The sequence below is a fragment of the Globicephala melas genome, chromosome 3 (genome assembly GCF_963455315.2).
Source record: "Globicephala melas chromosome 3, mGloMel1.2, whole genome shotgun sequence".
NCBI classification, from domain to species: Eukaryota; Metazoa; Chordata; class Mammalia; order Artiodactyla; family Delphinidae; genus Globicephala; species Globicephala melas.
In genome coordinates this window covers 98,047,815-98,073,660 of record NC_083316.1, presented here as the reverse complement: position 1 = coordinate 98,073,660, position 25,846 = coordinate 98,047,815, and the positions used below count along the sequence as shown (strand labels likewise).

At 38.5% G+C, this 25,846-nt stretch overlaps 1 protein-coding gene across 8 annotated transcripts in view; it reads right to left on the bottom strand.

The window, feature by feature from the left end:
- Window positions 1–25,846, bottom strand: part of HSD17B4 (hydroxysteroid 17-beta dehydrogenase 4) — a 179,896-nt gene that overhangs the window by 31,239 nt on the left and 122,811 nt on the right. For 6 of the 8 annotated variants that reach the window (XM_070045176.1, XM_070045175.1, XM_060296143.1 and 3 more), the window contains one exon: window positions 20,092–20,439. The exons of the other annotated variants lie outside the window; for them this stretch is intronic. In XM_070045176.1, coding sequence (XP_069901277.1) covers window positions 20,350–20,439 — 90 coding nt within the window. In that variant the 3' untranslated portion in view covers window positions 20,092–20,349. Of the gene's footprint in view, window positions 1–20,091; window positions 20,440–25,846 lie in introns of those variants that run through there. 8 annotated transcript variants of the gene reach the window in all.

Here is a 25,846-nt window from a genome sequence, read left to right as displayed (position 1 = left end):
TTGTCAGTCCACACACAGACCAGAATGAGTCCGGAGCGGCCTCTTCCGCTTTCCAGGCACTGTCCTCACCACCTTCTTCCCCTCTCGTTAGGAAAAGCTCTCATTTCAATACTTAACACTTGTTGACTGATGAGACCTCAGGGTAAATGAATGCCAATGCTTCATCTCAACCAGGTGTTTGCTTTTATGTATCTTATCATGGATTAGAGATTGAAATGCTTTCTCCTCTTACGGGGATTTTAGCCATCAGCAAGTAGATGGAGTTTGTAGGGAGCACCTAAGAACCACTTTCTGGAAATGGAGGGGAATGTGATGGGTAGGAGGCAAGAACCACAGGACAGCAGTGCCCCAGAAACACAGCCTCAGGGACTGGAGCCCTTCTTTCCCCAGCACGAATATCTCGTGCAGTCTCAGCCTGGATGCAGAGGCTTTCCTTTCCTTTCCCACCCTTTGACCCCACCCAGCCCTGCACCAAGTACTCAGATGCCAGCCTCCTAGGCTCACTTGGACACGTGGGGGTGCTTCTGGTTGTCACAAGGACTGCGGAGTAACCCTAGCATTTTCTAGACTTCCTTGCTCATCTTTTCAAACTGGGCAGAGGGGGTGGGGTTCACTCTATGTGTGCGGATCAAAGGCGGTAGCTTTGCATTATGGCGTGCACGCGTATGAAGGGGCTAATTTTATTTTCCTTCCAATGTTATTGAGATATAATTGACATACAGCACTATCTAAGTTTAAGGTGTACAGCGTAAAGATTTGCCTCTTCTACATCATGAAATTATTACCACAATAAGTTTAGTGACAACCATCACCTCATATAGATACAAAATAAAAGAAAAAATTTTTTCCTTGTGATGAGAACTCTTAGGGTTTACTTTAACAACTTTCATATATAACATACAGCAGTGTTAATCATATGTATCACGTTGAACATTACATCCCTAGTACTTATTTATTTTATAACTGGAAGTTTGTACCTTGTTACCACCTTCAGATGCCCCCTCTCCCCACACCCCCACCTCTGGTAACCACAAATCTGATCTCTTTTTCTGTGAGTTTGTTTGGGTTTGCAGTATTATTGACCTACAACACTATGTTAGTTCCCATTACACAACACAGTGATTCAATAGTTCTATACATTCAACATGATCACCACAATAAGTCTAGTTGCCAACGGTCACCATACAAAGATATTACATTATTATTGACTATATTCCCCACATTGAACATTTCATACTTGGGACTCATTTATTTTGTAACTGGAAGCTCATACTTCTTAATCTCCTTCACCTATTTCTCTCATCCCCCTTCTTCCCTCCCCTCTGGCAACCACCCATTTGTTCTCTGTATCTATGATTCTGTTCCTGTTTTGCTATGTTTGTTCATTTGTTTTGTTTTTTAGCTTTCACATAAAGGGAAATCATACAGTATTTGTCTTTCTCTGTCTGACTTTTTTCACTTAGCATAATACCCTCTAGGTGCATCCATGTTGTCACAAATAGCAAGATTTCATTCTTTTTTATGGCTGAGTAATAGTCCATTGTATATATATATAACCACATATTCTTTATCCATTCATCTATTCATGGGCACTTAGGTTGCTTCCATAACTTGGCTATTGTATATAATGCTACAATGAACAGTGAAGTACGTACATCTTTTTGAACTAATTTTTCATTTTCTTTGAATAACTACCCAGAAGTGGAAATGCTGGATCATACAGTATTTTTATTTTTATTTTTCTGAGGAAACTCCATACTCTTTTCCATAGTGGCTGCACCAATTTCCATCCCCACCAACAGTGCACAAGGATTCACTTTTCTCTACATCCTCACCAACAGTTTTTATTTGTTGTTTTTTTGATAGCCATTCTGGCAGGTGTGAGGTGGTGGTATCTCATTGTGGCTTTGATTTACATTTCCTTGGTGATTAGTGATGTTGAGCATCTTTTCATGTGTCTGTTGGCCATCTATTTGTCTTCTTTGGAAAAATTTCTATTCAGGTCCTCCCCCCTTTTTTAATTGGGTGGTTTGTTTTTTTGATATTGAATTGTATGAATTCTTTGTATATTTTGGATATTAACCCCTTATTGGATATATCGTTTGCAAATATCTTCTCCCACTCAATAGGCAGTCTTTTCATTTTGTTGATAGTTTCCTTCACTGTACAAAAGCTTTTTAGCTTGATGTAGTCCCATTTGTTTATTTCTGCTTTTGTTTCCCTGGCCTGAGGAGACATAGCCAAAGAAATATTGCTAAGACCAATGTCAAAGAACATACTATCTAGGTTTTCTTCTAGGAGTTTTATGGTTTTAGGTCTTACATTTAAGTTTTTAATCCATTTTGAGTTTATTTTTGTATAAGGTGTGAGAAAGTAGTCCAGTTTTCCCAACGCCATTTATTGAAGAGGCTGTCTTTTTCCCCATTCTATCTTCTTGCCTCCTTTGTCACAGATTAATTGCCCATATAAGTGTGAGTTCATTTCTGGGCTCTCCATTCTGTTCCATTCATCTATGTGCCTGTGTTTGTGCCAGCGCAATACTGTTTTGATGACTAAAGCTTGTAATTTAGCTTGAACTCAGGGAGCATGATACCTCTTGTTTTGTTCTTTTTTTCTTAAGACTGTTTTGGCTATTCAGGGTCTTTGGTGTTTCTATACAAAATTTAGAATTATTTATTCCAGTCACATGAAAAATGCCAGTGGTGTTTTAATAGGGATTTCATCAAATCTGTAGATTACCTTGGATGGTATGGTCATTTTAACAATATTAATTCTTCCAATCCATGAGCTTTTTATCATGAAAATGTTCAAATATGCACAAAAAAATAGTATAATCAACTAGTATATCACTTCAGTCCTACACGATTCAGTGTGCATTTCTATAACGTAAGAACATTTTCTTACATAAGCACAACACCACTGCTACCCTTAATAAAATTCCTTGATATCATCTAACATCCAGTCCATATTCAATCCTGAACTGGAGAGGAATATTTTTATTTTGTATGGATAGCAGGAAAACTAATAATATAGAAAAAATGATTATAGTAATATGATTATAGATACTGAACAACTATCAAAGGGAAACGAAACTTAAAAACATTTGGTTTGTTTAGCTGTATTAAAACAATACTAATTAAGGCAATTTATTCAACTGCTTGATATTTATCCCCAGTGACAACAGATCATCATAACAATTATGCATGTCATTAAATGTGCCCAGGATTACAGCTGGAAACAAACAGAATGCACACAAGTAGTACAGAAATCTGCTTGCACCTTGAAAATTGTTTACTTCGAAAGAAATAGAATTGACCTGGATAATCTGCGTTCAGACCCAGGGAAGTGTAGTTGATACCAAGGGTACAAAAAAAATTTTGAACTTCATCAAACTCCTGACAACCTTCTCTCATTACCTTTGCAATGATACATTATACTCTTAGCTAGGCGAGAAAAATGCTGATATGAAACTACAGCACCAGTATAAAAATGCAATTGTTCTGGGACCTCTGAGGAAGAACTCTTTTCATAAGAAAATCTTGGAGCCTGGAGGACCAGTTTTGCACACTGTAGCTGTTTAATAACTCCTCTTCCTTCTCCTCCTCCCTATGCCCACCTCAGTTTGCAGGACTGCACAGGTGAGGGCTCAGAAAACCGACCTGGAGCAAATTCCTTCTCATGACACAGTTTGTCATTTGGAAAACACTGATGGTTACATCAAAAGGCTTTCTGCAATGTTACTGCACTACCTTCACAGCAAATTTGCACAGTCCTTTCTAAATCTAGATTTAAAAAGGATGTACTTATTTCAAAGGAAAAAGGATTAAACAGAAGGTGAGGGGGAAGCTCCAGGCACTTAAGTCTCCTTCCACTCTGGCAGTGAGTGTTTGCCATTAAGGCAGCCTCAGACCCTTGTTCTCATCCTCTCCAGGCCTTGTGTGCACTTGGTTCTTTGGACACAGAATCTAGTGAACTCAGGGACCCAAACTTACCCCAGTGGTCAACCAAGACTGTCTTAGAATCCTTCTGGCAAAAGTAACCTCAGAAATGTTGACCTCAACTCATTACTGAGGTTGTAAGCATAACTGGGCAGCTTTTGTTAAGTTCACATTAGCCACAGCCTTCTGCAAAAAGGGGAAGAAAGAAAGAGGGAGTGAGGGAGGGAGGAAAGGAGAGAGGGAAGGGAGGGCTGAGCTTGGAAATGGACTCTCTGAAACCAAAGTACTGGTGAACTTGTTAAAGATTTTTAAGTCTGACAGGCCAGCTTTCCCAAACCATGGCAGCTGTAAAGGGAATATAATTATACTTAGCAGAAGCCACCAGAATTTTGAAGTTACCCTAAATTTAAAGCTTCTGGGAGACTTAATTAAATTTAATGAAAACCATAGCTGCTAAACAAAGATGTTGTAGCTCCCACTTAGTTATTCCTGAGAAAATTAAGTAGCAATCATGAAAACATACCTCAGCTTTCACATTTAAGCCGCTAGGTAGTAATGCCCAAAGTCTATAAATAAGGTAATGCTCTCTTCTTTTCATTAGCTAGTACCATTGTCAAACTACTCATCTATTCCTGTAAGAAAGAAAATCAGAACTAGAACAGAAGGAAAAAATAAGAGGAGAGGGCTTCCCTGGTGGCACAGTGGTTGAGAATCTGCCTGCCAACGCAGAGGACACGGGTTCGAGCCCTGGTCTGGGAAGATCCCACATGCCGCGGAGCAACTAGGACCGTGAGCCACAACTACTGAGCCTGCGCGTCTGGAGCCTGTGCTCCGCAGCAAGAGAGGCCGCGATAGTGAGAGGCCCGTGCACCGCGATGAAGAGTGGCCCCCACTTGCCGCAACTAGAGAAAGCCCACACACAGAAACGAAGACCCAACACAGCCAAAAATAAATAAATAAATAAATAAAATTTAAAGTAACAAGCAAAAAGCAAGCCCTGCCAAGTTCATTAAAGGAAATGTTTAAAAAAAAAAAAAAGAGGTGAGAAAAAGGAAGTACAGGGAAGTTGTCCTGAGTGTGATATAGGGTAATATTCTAGCCGACTTCAAACCCTTGAGCTCCTCCACCATCCCCACCACTCCCTCCTTTGGCATTTCTTTTGTTTTTTAAAAAATTGTATGTTGTCTGCCATTGCAGAATTAGTACTCAGTTAGTTCAGGTCAGGATGGATGTCTGTAAATCACAGCACCAGAATATGTGGCTCGTTATGCCCCCATGGTAATCTTAACCTGGACTATTTATATGTAGAAATAATCATGATCCTTTTGATGGATTTGAGCAACAGGATGGTAGAGATAGAGTGAAACCTGACCCCAGGCAGAAATTCTACTCTCTCGGACTAGTACAGGGAGGAGGGGGAGATGAAGTGGCCTAATCTGCCTTCATGGAGGCCAACCAGACAGTCCAGGACGGGGTGTGCAAACAGTAATGTGCATCAGAATCCCCTGGAGGGAGATTGCGAGACCCTATCCTAAGAGTTTCTGATACAATAGGTCTGAAGTTGGGCCCCAAAACTTGCTTCTCTAACAAATTCCCAGGAGACACTAATACTGCTGGTCCAGAGACCATATTTTGTTTTTATTTTTTTACTTTTAGTTTTTTTGTTTGTTTTTAATTGGGGTATAGTTGTTTTACAATGTTGCGTTAGTTTCCACCGTACAGCGAAGTGGAGTTCCCTGTGCTATACAGCAGGTTCTCATTAGTTACCTATTTTATACATATTTGTGTATATATATCAATCCCAATCTCCCAATTCATCCCACCACCCACCTTTCCCCCCTTGGTGTCCATACATTTGTTCTCTACATCTGTGTCTTTATTTCTGCCTTGCAAACCAGTTCATCTGTACCATTTTTCTAGATTCCACATATATGCGTTAATATACGATATTTGTTTTTCTCTTTCTGACTTACTTCACTCTGTATGACAGTCTCCAGGTCCATCCACATCTCTACAAATGACCCAATTTTGTTCCTTTTTATGGCTGAGTAATATTCCATTGTATATATGGATTGTATATATATATGTACCACATCTTTATCCATTCGTCTGTCAATGGGCATTTAGGTTGCTTCCATGACCTGGCTATTGTAAATAGAGCTGCAATGAACATTGTGAACATTGTGGTACATGACTCTTTTTGAATTATGGTTTTCTCAGGGTATATGCCCAGTAGTGGGGTTGCTGGGTCACATGGTAATTCTATTTTTAGTTTTTTGAGGAAGCTCCATACTGTTCTCCATAGTGGATGTATCAATTTACATTCCCACCAACAGTGCAAGAGGGTTCCCTTTTCTCCACACCCTCTGCAGCATTTATTGTTTGTAGATTTTCTGATGATGCTCATTCTAACCGGTGTGAGGTGATACCTCATTGTAGTTTTGATTTGCATTTCTCTAATGATTAGTGATGTTGAGCATCTTTTCATGCATTTGTTGGCCATCTGTATGTCTTCATTGGAGAAATGTCTATTTAGGTCTTCTGCCCATTTTTGGATTGGGTTGTTTGTTTTTTTGATATTGAGCTGCATGAGCTGTTTGTATATTTTGGAGATTAATCCCTTGTCGGTCACTTAGTTAGCAAATATTTTCTCCCATTCTGAGGGCTGTCTTTTTGTCTTGTTTATGGTTTCCTTTGCTGTGCAAAAGCTTTTAAGTTTCATCGAGTCGCATTTGTTTGTTTTTGTTTTTATTTCCATTACTCTAGGGGGTGGGTCAAAAACATCTTGCTGTGATTTATGTCAAAGAGTGTTCTTCCTGTTTTCCTCTAAGAGTTCTACAGTATCCGGTTTTACATTTAGGTCTTTAATCCATTTTGAGTTTATTTTTGTGTATGGTGTTAGGGAGTGTTCTAATTTCATTCTTTTACATGTAGCTGTCCAGTTTTCCCAGCACCACTTATTGAAGAGCCTGCAGAGACCATATTTTGAAAACCACAGGTCTAAGACATACTGTCTCAGAAGTTTAGAAAACAGAGGCATGTTTGGGAAATGGTTTGGCATTAGGTGAATCCAATCCGAGACACAGAAGATACGGTTGAGACAACTAGCTAGCAATGATAGAAAGCAGATGGGTAATGGGTGAGTCCCAGAAATCTGCCGCATAAGGGCAGGCCCTTCACCATCAGATGAGGAGTAAAGTCTCACCCTAGGAAAAGTGAACAGAGCTGGGTGGGGTCCCATAGCCATGAGCAACCTGCTGAAATCAGATCAGGACCTCAGCCCTCAAGGAAACCAGCCAATACGTTGTAGGAGGTCCCCAGGGGCTGATGGAATGAATCTGGGACAGAGAGCTTCAGGGAAGGGAAGCTGGGAGCATCTCCTACCCGAAAGAAAGATCTGACCCGTCTGCAGGTAGACTGGAACACATGCTCCCTCTCCTGGCATCAGATCTTTGACAACCAGGACCCACCCCACACCCCACACAGACAAACTCTTGCCTGCAAGTGCTCCAGGCCCTGACAACCCCTGTATAAGTAAGCAAAGCGCCTGCATCACTGAACTCTACACTCATCTGACTACATTTAGAGCACTGTCTCTCCCAATTTAATGACTCATAAAGCACAGAACTATAAAGTGGTCTTATTAAAACATTTCACAGTTAGCTAGTGGGAAGCAGCAGCATAGCATAGGGAGATCAGCTCGGTGCTTTGCGATGACCTAGATGGGTGGGATAGGGAGGGTGGGAGGGAGGCTCCAGAGGGAGGGGATATGGGGACATATGTATCCATATGGCTGATTCACTTTGTTGTACAACAGGAACTAACACATTATTGTGAAGCAATTATACTCCAATAAAGATCTATTTTAAAAACACATATTTCATATTCATTTTCATCTAACTCTTAAAACAACCCCAAGAGATGCACCACGAAAACAGCCAGGAGGAGGGATGCTCAGGAATCACAGGACTGTCTCTCAGACCCACCACTGTGTGAAGCTGGGATTGGCCTCCTGACTCCAAGGTTAACATTGTTCCCCTTAGTTCATATTCCCTCCCTTTTGAAAAGGATTTGTTTGTGGGGTTTTTTTTGGGGTGGGGGAGTGGCTTGATTTTGTGTATTTATGTATGTATTTATTTTTATTAGTTCTTGTGAAATTTTTAATTTTTTAATTTTTATACACTTTTTAAAGGTTACTTTCTATTTACAGTTACTACAAAATACTGGCTGTATTCTCTGCGTTGTACAATGTATCTTTTTTTTCAACTGAAATATAGTTAATTTACAATGTCGTATTGGTTTCAGGTGTACAGCACAGTGATTCAGTTATACATACATATATATCTATTTTTTTCAGATTCTTTTTCCCTTATTGGTTATTACAAAATATTGAGTATATTCCCTGTGCTATACAGTAGGTCCTTGTTGGTTATCTATTTTATATATAGTGGTGTGTATATGTTCATCCCAACCTCCTAATTTATCTCTCTCCCCTACCCCCCTTTCCCATTCAGTAACCATAAGTTTGTTGAAAACAATTTGAACCAACTCTACAGGAGAAATTTAATCTCTCCTGCTTCATTAAGCAAAAACAAAAATCAAGAGATTATACCAGAAAACATATTACATCATTACACTCAATTATGTAACACTTAGCACAGCCTGTTTTCCTAAGGAAGTCCCTCCCTGCCTTAGGAAAAACAGAGTTCTCTATCACTAGAGGTAACCAAGAAAAGGCTGCACAAATACCCACCAGGTACATCAAAAAAGGAATTCAAGCATCCAGTGGGATGGATATTGACAGATGTTTCATTTTATTGATTTTAAATTCTCTTAATTTCTCTATTAAGCTCATTTTTAAAAACAGAATCAACATCTCTATTACCACTTCCATAATTTTTATGTGTAAAATGTTTCTGTGGGCACAGTAACTTTATTTAGACAATGAAAATTCAGTATTTTCACTGCAATGTTTAACATAAATGACAATGCATATTTTCATACTTGCCAGTCCGTTTATTTTTGACAAGTTGAAGTACCCGGCAAAATGTTTCTTACCAGAATCCATGGGTTTGGAATTCCCAAATTAGAACAATACCCATACCTCACAATCCTAAATGTGTGTATTTCTTGCCCAATGGTATTTTTACTATATCTGAAAGTGTTTTCTTTAATCTTCTTTGATGCACTTTCTCCTATTCTTTCTATTGCTCACACTGTAAACTTTGAAAATAAATGTCCTTAGGCATCAACTCTGTGATGTTTACTAAAAAACCTGGCAAATTTTTAATGGAATCATTACAAATTCTGCTTGTTAAACCCAAGGAAAAGTATAGGTATATCAATATTTTAAATGGAAAGCCCATCAAGGCAACATGCCACACAGACTTAGGAGATTAGTGATGTGAGCTGGGTTTGATTCCTGGCGCCACTACATCCTAACTCTGTGACTTTGGGAAAGTTTACTCTTTGGAAAAAATGATGAAAATTGCACATAACTCACAGGAATAGAATGCAATCATGTACGTGGGGTGCTGGCAAAATGGATAAGGCAGCAGCATTTCACAGTGATTTACAAAGATTGCCTGTATCCAAATCCCAGATCTGCCACTTAGCTATATACTGTTGAGCAAGTTATTGAACCTCCCCAAACCTGTCTCCTTGTCTTTATAATAGGGATGATGGTATTATCTACTTCGTAGGCTTGTCGTGATGATTAGCTGGGATAATACTTGTAAAACCCTTGGCACTGGGTCCTACAGCTGGTGGGCAACTCACGGATGCTAGTTCCCTTTCCCAGCATCCTCTTCCCAAGCTGTCTCCAAGTTTCCCTACTCACTTCTCCCTAACTTGCCATCCTACTTTGCCCCAAAGGAAAAAATACTTGTAAGGGAGAGGCAGAATTCCTTTTAGAGAAAGAATTATCTTTGTTTAGGCATATACACTGAAATCCTCCCTAGCTGTGAAAAGAGCTCCAGTGGACTGGTTGAGAAACAGAGCTAAACTGTTAGGTATATTTGCTTTATTAAGCATGGAGACGTGGGAGGTAAGGAAGGCAGATGTGAGAGGAGTCAGCCTATTTGGGGCTTTTCAACAGTGGGAGTGGCAAAGGCACTACTAAGAACCAGAGAATCTAGTATATTCCACAAGTAGCCTACTGGGCTAAGCTGTGAGGTAAACCCTCTGTGTTAATCCTAATGCTTCAGTCCTGGTCTAGTACACATAACTACCTTGTGTAAATGGTTTGGGATAAAATATGAGCAAAAATGAATGCTGTTCCGCATTTAGATTCAATGCAATGATAAAAGAAGGGAATAACTGAATAAGGAGAGATGAGAGACTGCTAATTCAATGGAGTCAGAAAATTGTATCAAAAGATGAATAGAACAACTATTAACCACTGCTCCCCTCCCCAAGAATACGTGGACATGTTGGTAGGGACATGGGAGTTCGTATTGTAAGCAGGACGGAGACTCTTTGAATTATATATTAAATGAAAGGTGACCAAAGAGACTGAAAAACCTGGGCCCCCCCCCACCTTCTTTCCACCAAGACTGTTGACATCTTGACTATGCCAGTTCTCTTTTTTCATCACTGGTTTTCATTAGACATCTACATACAGTATTATTCCTACTTGATAAAGTGAAATAATTGGTTTCAAACGAAGATTAGAACTTTAATGTTTATAGACTCCTAAAATCTTGAAACCAGAAGACCTTCTGGTGATGACCTACCTAGTTCAAGCTCTTAACAACTAGGAGACCAGCCTAGAGAATGCTTGCCCGGTTTTCATGCAAGTTACCAGCAGCAAATGGACTTGAGTTTTCAGCCAAGGGCAACTATTCCCTTCCTTATCATTGGCTGTTTCAAGTCAGAAAGGGAATAAAATTAAGCCTAGGTATGTAAGGGGGCTCATAAAACTAGGGAACTATTACTAGTTGCCTGCATATATTCCTGAGTTGTGATGTTAGTTAACCCATTTTAGCAACAGATAATCTCTTTATTTCAACTACACCAATCAATGCATTATTATATCAGATAACTTTCTAACGTTCTCCTTAGAATAAAATATCATGATGAAACTCAATCTTTGACATATAAAAGTGAAATTGAGTATGAAAGCAGACCCATTTGATTATCATAATTTCTGAAGTTTTTCATAGAGAACAGACTTGTGGTAGCCAAGGGGAAGGTGGGGCGGGGAGGGATAGATTGGGAGTTTGGGATTAGTAGATGCAAGCTAGTATATATGGGATGGATAAACAACAAAGTCCTATTGTGTAGCACGGGGAACGATATTCAGTACCCTGTGATAAACCATAATGGGAAAGAATATGAAAAAGAACGTATATATATGAATAACTGAATCACTTTGCGCTACGGCAGAAATTAACACAACATTGTAAATCAACTATACTTCAATAAAGTAAATTTTTTAAAACTTCTGAAGTTTTCATTCGCTTTCCTATGTCTCGAACTGATTTTCAGGTGAGTTAAAGTGAACACAATTTACAAAATTCAATGCCTTTACAAAGAATATGAAATTTCAATAGTTTCTCTTGCAGTCTAATTATTGAATAAGCAATTAAGCTAATTTTCACTGAATTTATGAAATGAAAATCAACTAAACACTTTAACCTAATTTTGGAGATTTGTAACGGGATTAGTTTTTAAATGGCTGTGTGATAAAGTCATAGTTCTACAGCAATTCAATATGTTTACAATAGTAATAATTTTACTTTTAGGATATAAAAAGAAGATAAAGATGAGCTACTGTATGGAAATTGGAGTTAACAGACCATGTCTTAGGCCTCTAAGTATCATTCTTTTATAATAGTTATAGTTATAAGCCTAATTAATTCAAGAAAGAACTTGATTTTGTCAACTACAAGATTTTATCAGAAAAATACAAAGAATATTGGTTTGGATATTGAAGGAGGGGTGGAGGTCCCAAAGAGATGAGTCCCTAAGGTTTTGTAAAAAAGCACTTAGGGAATGAAACTTTAATACATAAAGAAAGGAGGTATAAGGTATAAGTGAGAAGCGTATTTTCAATTCTGTAAGAATTAGAAATAAAAAATGCCAAAGATTGGCCTCTCTGGTCCAATTAATTATACAATACCCAGACTTCCTTATTTCACCTTTAGTTAGAGAATTTTCTATAATTCCAAAGTTACAGAGCAAAGTACTGCTAGCTTTATAGACACAGCACTTCTCAGAGCCCCAAACTCCTTAATTAAGGAGTCTATTTTAAGACAAATCATATTACCTTAAAAGACAGGGATGGAAAGATATGTTTAGAGATACTGCTTGGAATGCATAGTAGAACAAACACAAACTAGGAGATGGTGAGTATGTTTCTTGGTCTGACTCTTACACCTCTCCCAGTATGACCTGGGACAACTCATCAACTTCTCGGAGTTTCACTGCCATCTGTCAAATTTTTTTTTTTTTTTTCCGATTGTCAACTCCAAATAATAGAAACTGACAATTCACACGTGGAGAAATACACACTCCTTAAACAACTGATGGGAAAACGTTCATTCTCTAATTTTAAAATGCAATTTAAATCAAACCAGAGAAACCACTGAACATCTGCTAAAGAGTAAGAATTCCTTTTAATGATAATCCTTAAGAAGTAATGATAAAATTGGATTCACTCATGCAGTGAGCTGCTTAAGATCAGATATTCTCTCTTCCTCATTCCATCTAAATCTTTAATGCCTGGTGCACATTAGGAGTTCAATAAACAGTCATTAACTGACTATCCATTGGTGGGCTTGAAAATTGTTATTTGGGAATCAGTACGGTTACATGTAGCAAAAACCATGTATCTGGAATAGCTCACACATTAGGCTGAAAGGTGAAGAGTGAGGGGAAATGGTTTATTACAATCTGTCCTAACTCACCTCCACAGGCCAATAAACTTGAGTACTCTTTACCAGGCAGAGGAAAAAGAGGACACGTCTATTTTTACAGGGGACGGTGGGCCAGAAGGTAGTGGTACCAAAAGCCCCTCTCTCTAATCTCACAATCTGAAATCTAAGGTGAAATACTCTTACTGCCCAGGTGTCCTCCCTCGGGACATGGGCCAAAGTGATGGCTCACTCTAGACTGAGGTTTGGTTGCCACAGAACCCCAACTTCAGTTGACTATTCAGAAAGGCAAAAGAGTCAGATCGTTGAAACACACAGTACTACCCACCTTCTTGTGATACAGTCTGCGAACAGGACTGTATCTTCGGATGATGACGGGTTCCCAATCAGACGCGGGGGCCTGCTTCTCCTGGTCCTGCACCTGCACACAGCAGTACGCACTTCCTGCCTACTTTACTTCCACAGACACCTCATTTGAACCAGAGGTCTAAGTCATATTGCTTCAATTGCTTTCTCTTGCTTGGCGATACAAGATTTAGTCACATTGGGAACTAAGGGACTGTTGCAGTCCGTAGGCATTGACTTGTATAAGGCTTTTTGTATAAGACTTTTGTTTTTTATGACAGAACTCGCCATTCATAAACGTGCTGACATGTTTGCTCTCCTCTCCTCACCTCCCAAAGTGGGATAAGCACAAATGAAACTTCTTGGCTGTATAGGACTGTCACAAGCTGCTCTCACCCTTTGACCCAATAATCCTACCCCTAAAAGCTTTGTCTAAGAAAACAGTTCAGAAGAATTGAAATGTCTAAAACAGTAGTGTTTAAGTAGAGGGTAGTGATTCGTGAATGTTGATGGCGATGAAAAGGGAAGATCAAGGGGATACTGGAGTTGCTGGTTTGGAAAACTGAGTGGATGTTGGTGTCACTCGCCGACACAGGGAATGCATCACGTGGCTGGTAGGGGCACAGCCAGTGTGTGTGCCGTGTGGTTTTACCTGCCTGGGTGTGGGAGTGGGAGAGGGCCTTTCACACTTTCATAATTCATATGAATTCATATTTTCGTAACTGTTCAAAGCAAATAAAGGTGACAGTTCAATATTTTGTTTTCTAAACTGGCACTCTCAGCACCTATGCCTGAAGGCCATATCCACCGCCACCACCCCCTGCAACCCTGGCCTGTTTTGGATAGGTTTTTACATTTTTTTTACAAAGCTGTTTTAAGAAAAAGAAGATGCTACAGAGACCATATGTGGCCTACAAAGCCTAGAATGCTACTCTCTAGCCCTTTACAGAAAATGTTTGCTGACGGCTGATTTAACCCATCATTGTTCTTTACTGACATGCTTCCAACTTCAAAAGAGACTAAGCAAGACAGAGCTGTTCAATCTCCCTTCACATAAAACTCACTTGAAGTGATACTTTTTAGACATCATTTTATGTCTTCTTCCACGCTGCCTTCAAAAACTTCCCTGGCCAACACTGCCCCAACTCGCGGCGCTTTCTACTTCTCTGTTTTCTGACTCTTATCAGCTGTGGACTCAAAAGTTATGCAACCAAACTGTCTACAAGACGGATTCTGGATGAGGCCATCAACAGCTCTCCCATGAGCAAATTTTGAATTTTAGTGCCTCAATATTTTACCTCCTCAGATATCTTTTTATTTTTTAAGCTACGATAACCCTGATAGCTGGATGTCACTTACTAGGCAACTTCAGCCAATATACTGCAGACACATGTAATATAAATCTAGATTTTCAGTCGACACTTGCAGTTTTTCTATTTTGCCTATCTATGGGTTTTTAAGTGGGTTATTGTCTTTCCTCTCCCCACTTAAACAGCTTAGTTCACACCGACCTAAAACCTTCTGCTCTTCAGAAAATCAGTTTCCTTAACTTTCACCTTTTGAGGTTTCTCAACTTCAGAATTTCTCCATGGCATTGGATTATCGTTCAGTTTTGCTGCAATAGTTGTTGACTTAAAGGATAAAGTTAATGTTGGGGTAGTATTCTTATTAAATAGATTATTACTCAAATCTATTTCTCTCCAACATAGAATTCAGCTTTCTCAGATGGTTTGCTTTAAAATACACACACAGAGTCCTGTGAGGAGCAAACAGAGGCTGTTCTACCAGTGTGGGTTACAAAGAGCTTCGCACAGGGAACACGCGGGGGAAGCATAAGGATACGGAGGACTTTGCCAGGTGATGGGGTGAAAAGGCAAAGAAACCTTAGGGTAGACTGTTGCGATTAGGCTCTCCATACTCTAAATTTCCTCTGGTATCATACCTGATTCACCCTCAGGCCTTGTGGTCTGGCTGGGGCTGATCCTATCAGTGCAGAAGAGTTACCATGTCAGGCCTGAGACTGCTGTCCTTAGAAAGGTTCGCCTGCAAGGTTGGCCCTTCGCTGACATGTGGGAACTTAAAATTTTGAGAAGTTTCCCGATGTTCCCTCACTGAGGAGAGCGGTTCCCTGCGCACAAACTGCCCAATGTGGTTGATGCTAAATGCCCGCATTCCTTTTAGAAGGCTGGAATTCTGGTGTGCCCTCTGGCAGAAGACGCCTATGTGACCAGCCTCCTGATGAAAACCTCAGACACTGGGTCTTGGTAGACAGTTCACATGCCGTCATGCTAGGAAAATGAAGCATGTCCTGGATGACTCCACAGGGAAAGACTCTTGGAAGCTTTTACCTGATTTCCTCTGGACTTATTCATGCACGCTTTTCCCTTTTCTGATTTTGCTTTGTATATTCTGATATAATAAATCAAAGTCATAAGTATGACTATATGGTGAGTTCTGTGGTCCTCCTGACAAATCACCAAATCTGGGGAAAGCCTTGGGGCTCCCCAACACACTATCCTTTGCTGCATGTACGGACCCTGATAGATGCAGGCCAATCAGCATACCCACCAATCTCTAGCTACAGTGATGAGTTCAGGGATTGGCTTATGATCAATGACAGCTAGTGAGAGCAGGTAAGGTCTTCCCTGGGGCTTTTGGTAGAACCCAGTGGTCTCTCTTCTGCTGGTTGATTTGAGATGCAACCACGAGGCTGTACCTCTTGGCTGCCATCTTGTGACCACAATGAGAATAACTTGGAGCTGCCAGGGTTGTTACCACATGGAGCCTGTGGATAAAGCGGGCAGAGAGATGGCCTGGGTAACACTGACTCATTCAATGATCCCCCTTCAAAAATCTACCCATCTAGATTTTTTTCCGTTATGTGAAAAAGTTTTATGCCAATTTGAATTGGTTTTATTACTTGCCACTGAAAGAATCCCAAATGATGCAAACTTGAACCATGCTAAACAGTCTGACAGTAAGATGACCAAGTAGGAATCATCGCAGGTTTCTAAGTTGGGAAGTCACATCCTCAGATGTGTTAACCTCTGGAGGCTGCAGGGAAGTGGGTGGCAAGACGGTGGTAATGAAAGACTGGAAAGCAGTTGGAAAGCCATTAAAATGAGCTATCAAGTACGAGGTACTAGGGTACAAGTACTTGGGTAGGAGTGGCATAGAGTAAAATCCTTAAATATTCAGGAAATAGAAGTGATAAGAGTTGGTGAAGGACTGGATATGGGGTGTGAGGAAGAGAAAAGTCAAGGATAACTCTGGTTTCTTAGTTTAACTCAGCAAAAGGTGATGTTCTTAACTAAGACAAAATAAGAAAAGATGCACATTTAGGAGTGGAGAGGAAGATCACATGTTTATTTTGAACATGTATCTGCAGTAACTACACTTGACCCTTGAACAATGGGAATAAGGGGGTTAAGGGCACCAACCCTCCATGCATTCGAAAATTCGTATATAACTTTACAGTGGGCCCTCAGCCCGCCATATCTGTGGTTCCATATCTGTGGATTCAACCAACTATACAAATGGAATAGTACTGTAGTATGCATTTATTGAAAAAAAACCCGAGTATAGGTAGAGCCATGCAGTTCAAACCCACATTGTTCAAGGGTCAACTATATATGACAACAGTCTAGTAGTCATTTGGCACTGTGGGTGGAACTATGGAATTATGGCAAGATCAGAGTTGAAGATAATAGACTCAGAGTTATGAATACTCAGGTGATGGTTGAAGATAAGGCAGTAAATGAAATCACTCAGGAAGAAAACACCTACCAAAAAGTGGAGAGGGCTGAAACCTCAATCAAAAATTCTGTAAAGACAGGTAGACAGAGGAAATTACCAAAGAGACAAGCAGAAGTCAGGGAGATTAACTCATAGGTTCATTTAAGAAGGTAAAATATTTCCCACCAGAGAATAAAAGGGAAATAAAGAATTAAAAAGGATGGTGCGGGCTTCCCTGGTGGCGCAGTGGTTGAGAGTCCGCCTGCCGATGCAGGGGACACGGGTTCATGCCCTGGTCCGGGAAGATCCCACATGCCGCGAAGCGGCTGGGCCCGTGAGCCATGGCTGCTGAGCCTGCGCGTCCGGAGCCTGTGCTCCGCAACGGGAGAGGCCACAGCAGTGAGAGGCCTGCGTACCGCAAAGAAAAAAAAAAGATGGTGCACTCAACATGATGGTACACAACATGGTATAATATTAAATATTACAAAAAGGTTAAGGAGCATGAGGACTAATAGGAAGCTACTGAATCTGGATACCAGTAGCTCTCTGACCATTAAGATTGACAGAGATGGGTTAGTAAGGTAATTAAAAGGTCACTTTCTTAATATGCTTTAAGCATCTAGGGTATATATTCAACAATTTCATTCATTAATATGTAGTGGCATTTGATTAACTTTACTATGCTATTTCTATTTGGAAGGACACTAAGCTGTTCCAAGCGCAACTATAAAAGACAAACATTAAAAGACTGCCATTTGGTTTTTTTAAATACAACTGGCATAACAATGAATCACCCTAAATTAAATTTATGTGATGCAGTAAAAGTAGTTCTTAAAGGGACATTCATAGAAATAAATGCCTATCTTAAGAAACAAGAAAAGTCTCAAACAACATAATTTCACACCTCGAGGAACTAGAAAAAGAAGAACAAATGAAGCCCAAAGTTAGTAGAAGAGAGAAAATAGCAAATGTTAGCACAGAGATAAACGAAACAGAGACTAAAAAAATCTACAGAAAAGATCAATGAAACTAAGAGCTGGTTCTTTAAAAAGACAAACTAAATTGAGAAACCTTTACCTAGATTGACCAAGAAAAAAAAGAGAGAAAACACAAACAAAATCTGAAATGAAAGAGGAAATGTTACAATTGATATCACAGAAATTAAAAGGATCACAAGAGACTACTATGAATACCACCAATAAATAGGATAACCTAGAAGAAATGAATAAATTCCTAGAAATGCACAATGTCCCAAGACTGAATAATGAAGAAATAGAAAACCTGAACAGACCAATTACTGGTAAGGAGACTGAATTAGTAATATCCCAACAAACAAAAGTCTAGGACCAGACAGCTTCACAGGTGAATTCTACCAAACATTCAAAGAAGAATTAATACCAATCCTTCTCAAACTCTTCCAAAATTAGAAGAGGAGAAAACTTTTCCAAACTCATTTTACAAGGCCAGTATTACACTGATACCAAAACTAGACAAGAATGGCACAGGAAAATTACAGGCCAATATCACTGATGAACACAGATGCAAAAATCCTCAACAAAACATTAGCAAACCAAATTCAACAATACATAAAAGGATTATAACCATGACTGAGTGGCATTTATCCCAGGGATTCAAGGATGGTTCAACATCTGCAGATCAGTCAACGTGACTCACCATACATTAACAAAATGTATGGATAAAAATCATATGATCATTTCAATAGATGCAGAAAAGCATTTGACAAAATTCAACATCCATTTATGATAAAAACTCCATTTATGATAAAAGCAAAAAAAAACAAATGGGACCTAATCAAACTTACAAGCTTTTGCACAGCAAAGGAAACCATAAACAAAATGAAAAGACAACCTACAGACTGTGAGAAAATATTTGCAAATGATGTGACCGACAAGGGCTTAATTTCCAAAATATACAAACAGCTCATACAACTCAACAACAACAACAACAAAAAACCAATCGAAAAATGGGCAGAAGACCTAAAGAGACAGCTCTCCAAAGAAGAAATACAGATGGGCAATAAGCACATGAAAAGATGCTCAACATCACTAGTTATTAGAGAAATGCAAATCAAAACTACAATGAGGTATCACTTCACACCAGTCAGAATGGCCATCATCAAAAAGTCTACAAATAATAAATGCTGGAGAGGATGTGGAGAAAAGGGAACCCTTGTAAACTGTTGGTTGGAATGTAACTTGGTGTAGCCACTATGGAAAACAGTATGGAGGTTCCTTATAAAGCTAAAAACAGAGTTACCATATGATCCAGCAATCCCATTCCTGGGTATATATCTAGAAAAGACAAAAACTCAAACTGGAAAAGATACATGCACCCCAATGTTCATAGCAGCACTATTCACAATAACCAAGACATGGAAACAACCCAAATGTCCGTCGACAGATCAATGGACAAAGAAGATGTGAATATATATATACAATGGAATACTACTCAGCCATAAAAAGGAATAAAATATTGCCATTTGCAGCAACATGGATGGACCTAGCGATTATCGTACCGAGAGAAGTAAGTCAGACAGAGAAAGACAATATTATATAATATCACTTATATGCAGAATCTAAAAAAATAATACAAATCAACTTATTTATAAAACAGAAACAGACTCACAGACATAGAAAATAAACTTATGGTTACCAAAGGGGAAAGGAGAGAGAGAGGGATAAATTAGGAGCACAGGGTTAACATATACATATCACTATATATGAAACAGATAAACAACAAGGATTTACTGTATAGCACAGGGAACTATATTCAATATCTTATAATAACCTGTAAGGGAAAAGAATCTGAAGCTGTATGCCTGAAACTAACATAATATTGTAACTCAACTACAGTTAAATTTTGAAAAACAGAAAGTTATATATTTGGTAGATTTCCAAGCATTATACGAAAGTAAAGAATTTCCAGCAAAAGGGAAGGGAGAAGAAAGAAAACTATTTGAAAACACAAAGACCTTTATCTTGCCTTAAAGCAGAACACTATCTATCATAGCAAAGTATGAAAATGAATAAATATACGAAAATTCATATTAAAATTGGGATATCAATAAAGAGAAGAGAAAACAACAAAACAAACTGTAAAAGGCATCAAAGTGGCCTCTACTCATTTCATTTTCCTTACAACTTATAAATGCCATCACAATTCTGAAGAGACTGGACTTGAGTGAAAGTTTTTTATTATGAAGACATAGGTCTAAGAACAGAAGGATAATCATGTGCCAGCTTACAGTTCCTTGTAAAAGTAATAACATGAAAAATTAGTAGAAAATGAACGTCTGAAAAGTTATCTGTAATCTGAAAAGGTTAAGCAATTTCCCCTGTATCTTAATTTTGACCATTTTTGCTGAATCACTTTTGCATATTTAGTTGAAGACAGTATTTAAATTTTCTATTGTAATTAGTAACGTAGTATGTCCTTCAGAGCTTGGCATATTCTTTAAGAATCATCTGAAGCTTCTGGCTCAACATGATGTTCCCTCTGGCCTTCAGTCTGCCACTAAAGAATGCCTGGAAAGGAGAGAGGGAAAGACAGAACCAACCTTTACCATGTCACATTGTATTTCTTTTTTAAAAAGATCATTGCTTAGACTGAATACAATTGAGTTAATAACTCTGGACAACAAAGGCAACTTTTATCTAGCAATGACAGTTCAATGATTATAGATAACACCCATATTTTTAGATATCTAAGAAAAAATAAAGACTCCTTGTGTATTTTAGAAAACCATAGAATAATTTATCTGAATTGACAGATCTGGGAATTCTGCTTCAACCTATGCTTCTGGCTTTAGCCTATATTCTTAAATGTGAATTTAAGACCATATGAATAAAAGGCTTTACTGTATTACTAACAATAAAAACACTGAGTTCAGAACTTTCAAAAGTAGATTTAAAATATTTATTATATCTTCATGAAACAGAAGGCCATATAATGGCAAAATAAGATAGTGTAACAAAGTAGTGAATAGATCCTGGGCTGTAGCATCAGAATGCCTGGGTTAAAATCTAGGCTCTGCCACTAAATGCAAGGTGAGCTTGGACAAATTACTTAACCTCTCTGAGCTCTGGCCTCCTTATCTATAAAGGGCATGACAACAGCACCTAAATAGCAGCTTTGTTGTATGAGTTAAATGAAACAGTGTGAAAAGTGCTTAGCTTAGCATTCGACATGTGGAAGGAGCTATTAAGCTCATTATTACCAAGCAAAAGACTATAATGTCAAAACACTAAGAGCTCCTGTATCACTTTTTTTCTGACCTGACAATAGAAACTTGCGCAAGTTCTCCCCCCGGTGTCAAGTTCCCTATCAGTAAGATTAAAATGATAAAACACAATATAGCTTATTGAGAAAATAACATACGGAATATGAAGTGAAAAAGAAGTCTCTAGATTTTTAGCTAGATGTACATGTACATCTACATGTACATGTAACATTACAAAGCAGCCTCACAAATAAAATATCACTTGAGAAGCACAGCCATCAACCTGAAGTGGGCATATCAGCAAAAGAGAAATTCAAAAGCTTAAAAACCTACTCAAGGCCACAGAGCCAACAAAAAGTGGGCCAGGACTAAACACGGGTGTTCTCTGCTTAATAATATCTCCTGCTTATTAACTAGCAACAATTTAATTTCTGAAGCAAATCCTTACCAACTGGAGGAAAAGCAAAAACTGCTTAAACTTTTTATCCCAAAAATACTGCAGGAGAATTTCATTCAATCAGGTTCAAGTGCTAAGCATTCAAACTAGAGACTGGAATTTTAAAACTAAGACAGCTTTCACTGTGCAGTTACAGAAATGATGGTCTGCAACTCCTGCAGAGTCAGTTCGTAGACGGGCTTGCCAGGTGCTACAGTCTGAGAGGGACTTACAACCTAAAATAAAAACACCAACTTCCGGGCTTCCCTGGTGGCGCAGTGGTTGAGAGTCCGCCTGCCGATGCAGGGGACACGGGTTCGTGCCCCGGTCTGGGAGGATCCCACATGCCGCGGAGTGGCTGGGCCCGTGAGCCATGGCCACTGATCCTGTGCGTCCGGAGCCTATGCTCCACAACAGGAGAGGCCACAACAGTGAGAGGTCCGCGTACAGTAAAACAAAACAAAACAAAACACCAACTTCCTTGAAGTAAATATACCAATATTTGATGGTTGTTATTTGAGCGGAAGAATTTTGTACATAAATCTTTGTTCCTATCTAACTGCTTTCTTAGGATAGATTCCTAGAAGAATTACTAAATCATGGCATTTCTTAAATAAGTTTCTTGACCATGCTTCCATATCACCACAGTTTTCAAACTGTGCACCTCAGTGCACTGGGGCACCACACCAAACTCCCAACAGACACTACAAAATATTTTAAATTTTTGAAGGAAATACGGTGACATTGGTCAAACACAACATGAAAACTACCCTTGTTTGGATCTAACTACTTAATAAACTGAACCATTAGGTATTTCTTTTGGCCTAGGAGTGCCACGCAAAAAGTGCTGAGACAGTAAGTGGCCATAAAGGAAGAAAGTCAGTGAAACTCTGCCATAGTGCTTTCCAGAAAGACTGTTAAATTAATATTCCTTCTAGCTACGTGTGAATCCCCTTATCCCAACCTTAATAATACTGCTTTCTTAATCTTTGAAAATCTGAGGCAAAAATGACATGCTTTAATTTGCATGTTTTAGATACTGGGAAAAATTACTAGTTTTTCTCATGTATGTTAGTCATACCTATTTCTTTCATTAATTACTGGTTCATGTTGTTTGCCCATTTTTTATATTGAGGTCTTTGTGTTGTCCAGAATTTTTATAAGTTATTAACACCAATATACTATGTATCATCATTTTATTTTTCCCCAGGTTTATGGCATATCTTATGGAGTCTGACATGCAGAAGTTTTTAATTTCTACATAGCCTAAACTACTGCTATTGAGCTTATGTTCCTTATTTCTATCCTTGCTTTAATCTACTCAAGTATTAATTGAGCATCTACATTACACTAGGCAATATTCTATGCTAGGAAAGAGACATCTCTCCCTGTTCTCATGGAGCCAACATTACAGTAGGGGAGTCAAAAATTAAAATGCAAACAAGTAATTAAAGCCTGTTATAAATGCTATGAAGGAGGCTACTTAGATAATATAATAGGAGGGAACTACTTTGGATGAAACAAAGCCAGCCATGCAAAAAGATGGGAATAGAAATTCCAGAAAAGGCAAATAAATAGACATTAAAGGGGTAAAAATTGATGGGAAGGAACTAAGAGGAGAGGCAACGTAAATTGAATTAGCATTGTAAGTGATGAGGCAAGCAGTGCAGGATGAAGCTGGGAAGATAAGCAAGGGAAACTTCACATACAATATAATAATATGTAACCTGGATTTTATCCAAGTGCAAAAGTAAATCTTGGAGGTTTTTATCAGGTGGAATGACCCATAATCTGATTCACAGTTTTAAAAGATTACTCCAGCTCCTGTATGGAGAACAGATTGGTGGAAAAGCAAGAATAAAAGCACTAAGACCAGTCAGGAAGCCAAGTGAGAGATGATGGAGGCTTGGATCAGGATGATAACCCTAGTGATGAGGAGAAGAAAATGAACTCAAGATATGTTCTGGAGAAAGAACAAGCAGGATTAAGGATAGAAAGGATACAGAGGTGAAGAAGGAAGCCAAGACAATTCTTACATTACTGAGCATACTAACTTGGGTAGATAGATCATGGTGCCATTTCCTGAAAACAAAAAGAATGGGGGAAAAAACTCAATCACAAGTTCTAAGTTGGACATAGTAAGATGTGCCATCAGAGACACAAGTGAAGAGCTGGTTACACCACTATGGAACTCAGAGAAGATGCTGAGTGAGACATTTAAATCTGCAAGTTGTCAACATGTAGATGGCTCTAAATACCACAGGATGGATGGACTCATTTAAGAAGAGTGTTAGTTAGAGAAGAGCCCTGAAATGAGCCCTGAGAAACACCAAAACTCAACAGTTGGGGGTAAAAGAGGAAGACACCAAAGGAGATTAGGAAGAGCCAAAGGTGCAGAAAGCAAAACAGGAGAATAAGGTATCATGAAAGCCAAGGGATAAGATTATTTCAAGAAGTTGGTGGTTAACTGAGTTGAATGCTACTGAAAGGCTGAGAAAGATGTAGATAGAGAAATATTTACTGGATTTAGCAATATAGGTCATCACAAGAACTTCACAAAAACATTATCAGTGGAGTAACAGATGTAGAAGTCAGATAAGAGAAGGCAGAAGAGCAGTCAAGACAGAATTTTTAAACCTTTGCTGCCCACTAAAGTAGCCACTAGCCCATGCGGCTATTGAGTACTTGAAATATGATTAGCCCTGGCTGAGATGTATTATAAGTATAAAATACACACTGGATTTTAAAGATTTTTTTTAAAGAAGGATATAAAATATCCCATTAATATTTAATATTGATTACATGTTAAAATATTTGAATGTATTGGGTTAAATAAAATATATTAAAATTAATTTTACCTGTTTCTTTTTAAGCTTTTTTAATTTATTTTGATTTTTTTATTAAAGTATAGCTGATTTACCGTGTTGTGTTAATTTCTGCTGTACAGCAAAGTGATTCAGTTATACATATATATACATTCTTTTTTTTATATATTCTTTTCCATTATGGTTTATCATAGGATATTGAATAGAGTTCTCTGTGCTATATAGTAGGACCTTGTTGTTTATACATTCTATACATAATAGCTTACATCTGCTCACCCCAACCTCCCACTCCATCCCTCCCCCAACCCCCTCCCCCTTGGCAACCACCAGTCTGTTCTCTATGTCCATGATTCTGTTTCTATTTCATAGGTAGGTTCATTTGTGTCATATTTTAGATTCCATATATAAGTGACATCATATGGTATTTTTCTTTCTCTTTCTGACTTACTTCACTTAGTATGATAATCTCTAGTTGCATCCATGTTGCTGCAAATGCATTATTTCATTCTTTTTTATGGCTGAGTAGTATTGCATTGTATACACCACATCTTCTTTATCCATTCATTTGTCAATGGACATTTAGGTTGTTTCCATGTCTTGGCTATTGTAAATAGTGCTGCTATGAACATAAGGGTGCATGAATCTTTTTGAATTATAGTTTTGTTAGGATATATGCCCAGGAGCACGATTGCTGGATCATATGGTAATTCTATTTTTAATTTTATAAGGAACTTCCATACTGTTTTCCACAGTGGCTGCACCAACTTACATTCCCACCAACAGTGTAGGAGGGTTCCATTTTCTCCACACCCTCTCCAGCATTTGTTATTTATAGACTTTTTAATGATGACCATTCTGACTAGGGTGAGGTGATACCTCACTGTAGTTTTGATTTACATTTCTCTAATAGTTAGCAATGTGGAGCACCTTTTCATGTGCCTGTTGGACATCTGTATTTCTTCTTTGAAGAACTGTCTATTTAGGTCTCTGCTCATTTTTCCATTGGGTTGTTTGTTTTTTTGTTGTTGAGTTGTATGAGCTGTTTATATATTTTGGAAATTAAGTCCTTGTCGTTTGCACCATTTGCAAATATTTTCTCCCATTCTGTAGGTTGTCTTTTCGTTTTGTTTATGGTTTCCTTTGCTGTGCAAAAGTTGTAAGTTTGATTAGGTCCCATTTGTTTATTTTTGTTTTTATTTCTATTGTCTTGGGAGACTGACCTAAGAAAACATTGGAACAATTTATGTCCGAGAATGTTTTGCCCATGATCTCTTCTAGGAGTTTTATGGTGTCACATCTTATGTTCAAGTCTTTAAGCCATTTTGAGTTTATTCTTAACCTTTTTTTTAATGTGGCTACTAGAAAATTTTTAATTACTTATGTGGCTCACATTCTATGTCTATTCAACAGTGCTGGTTTAGACAATTCTTTTGTGAAAAGGAACAGAGAAA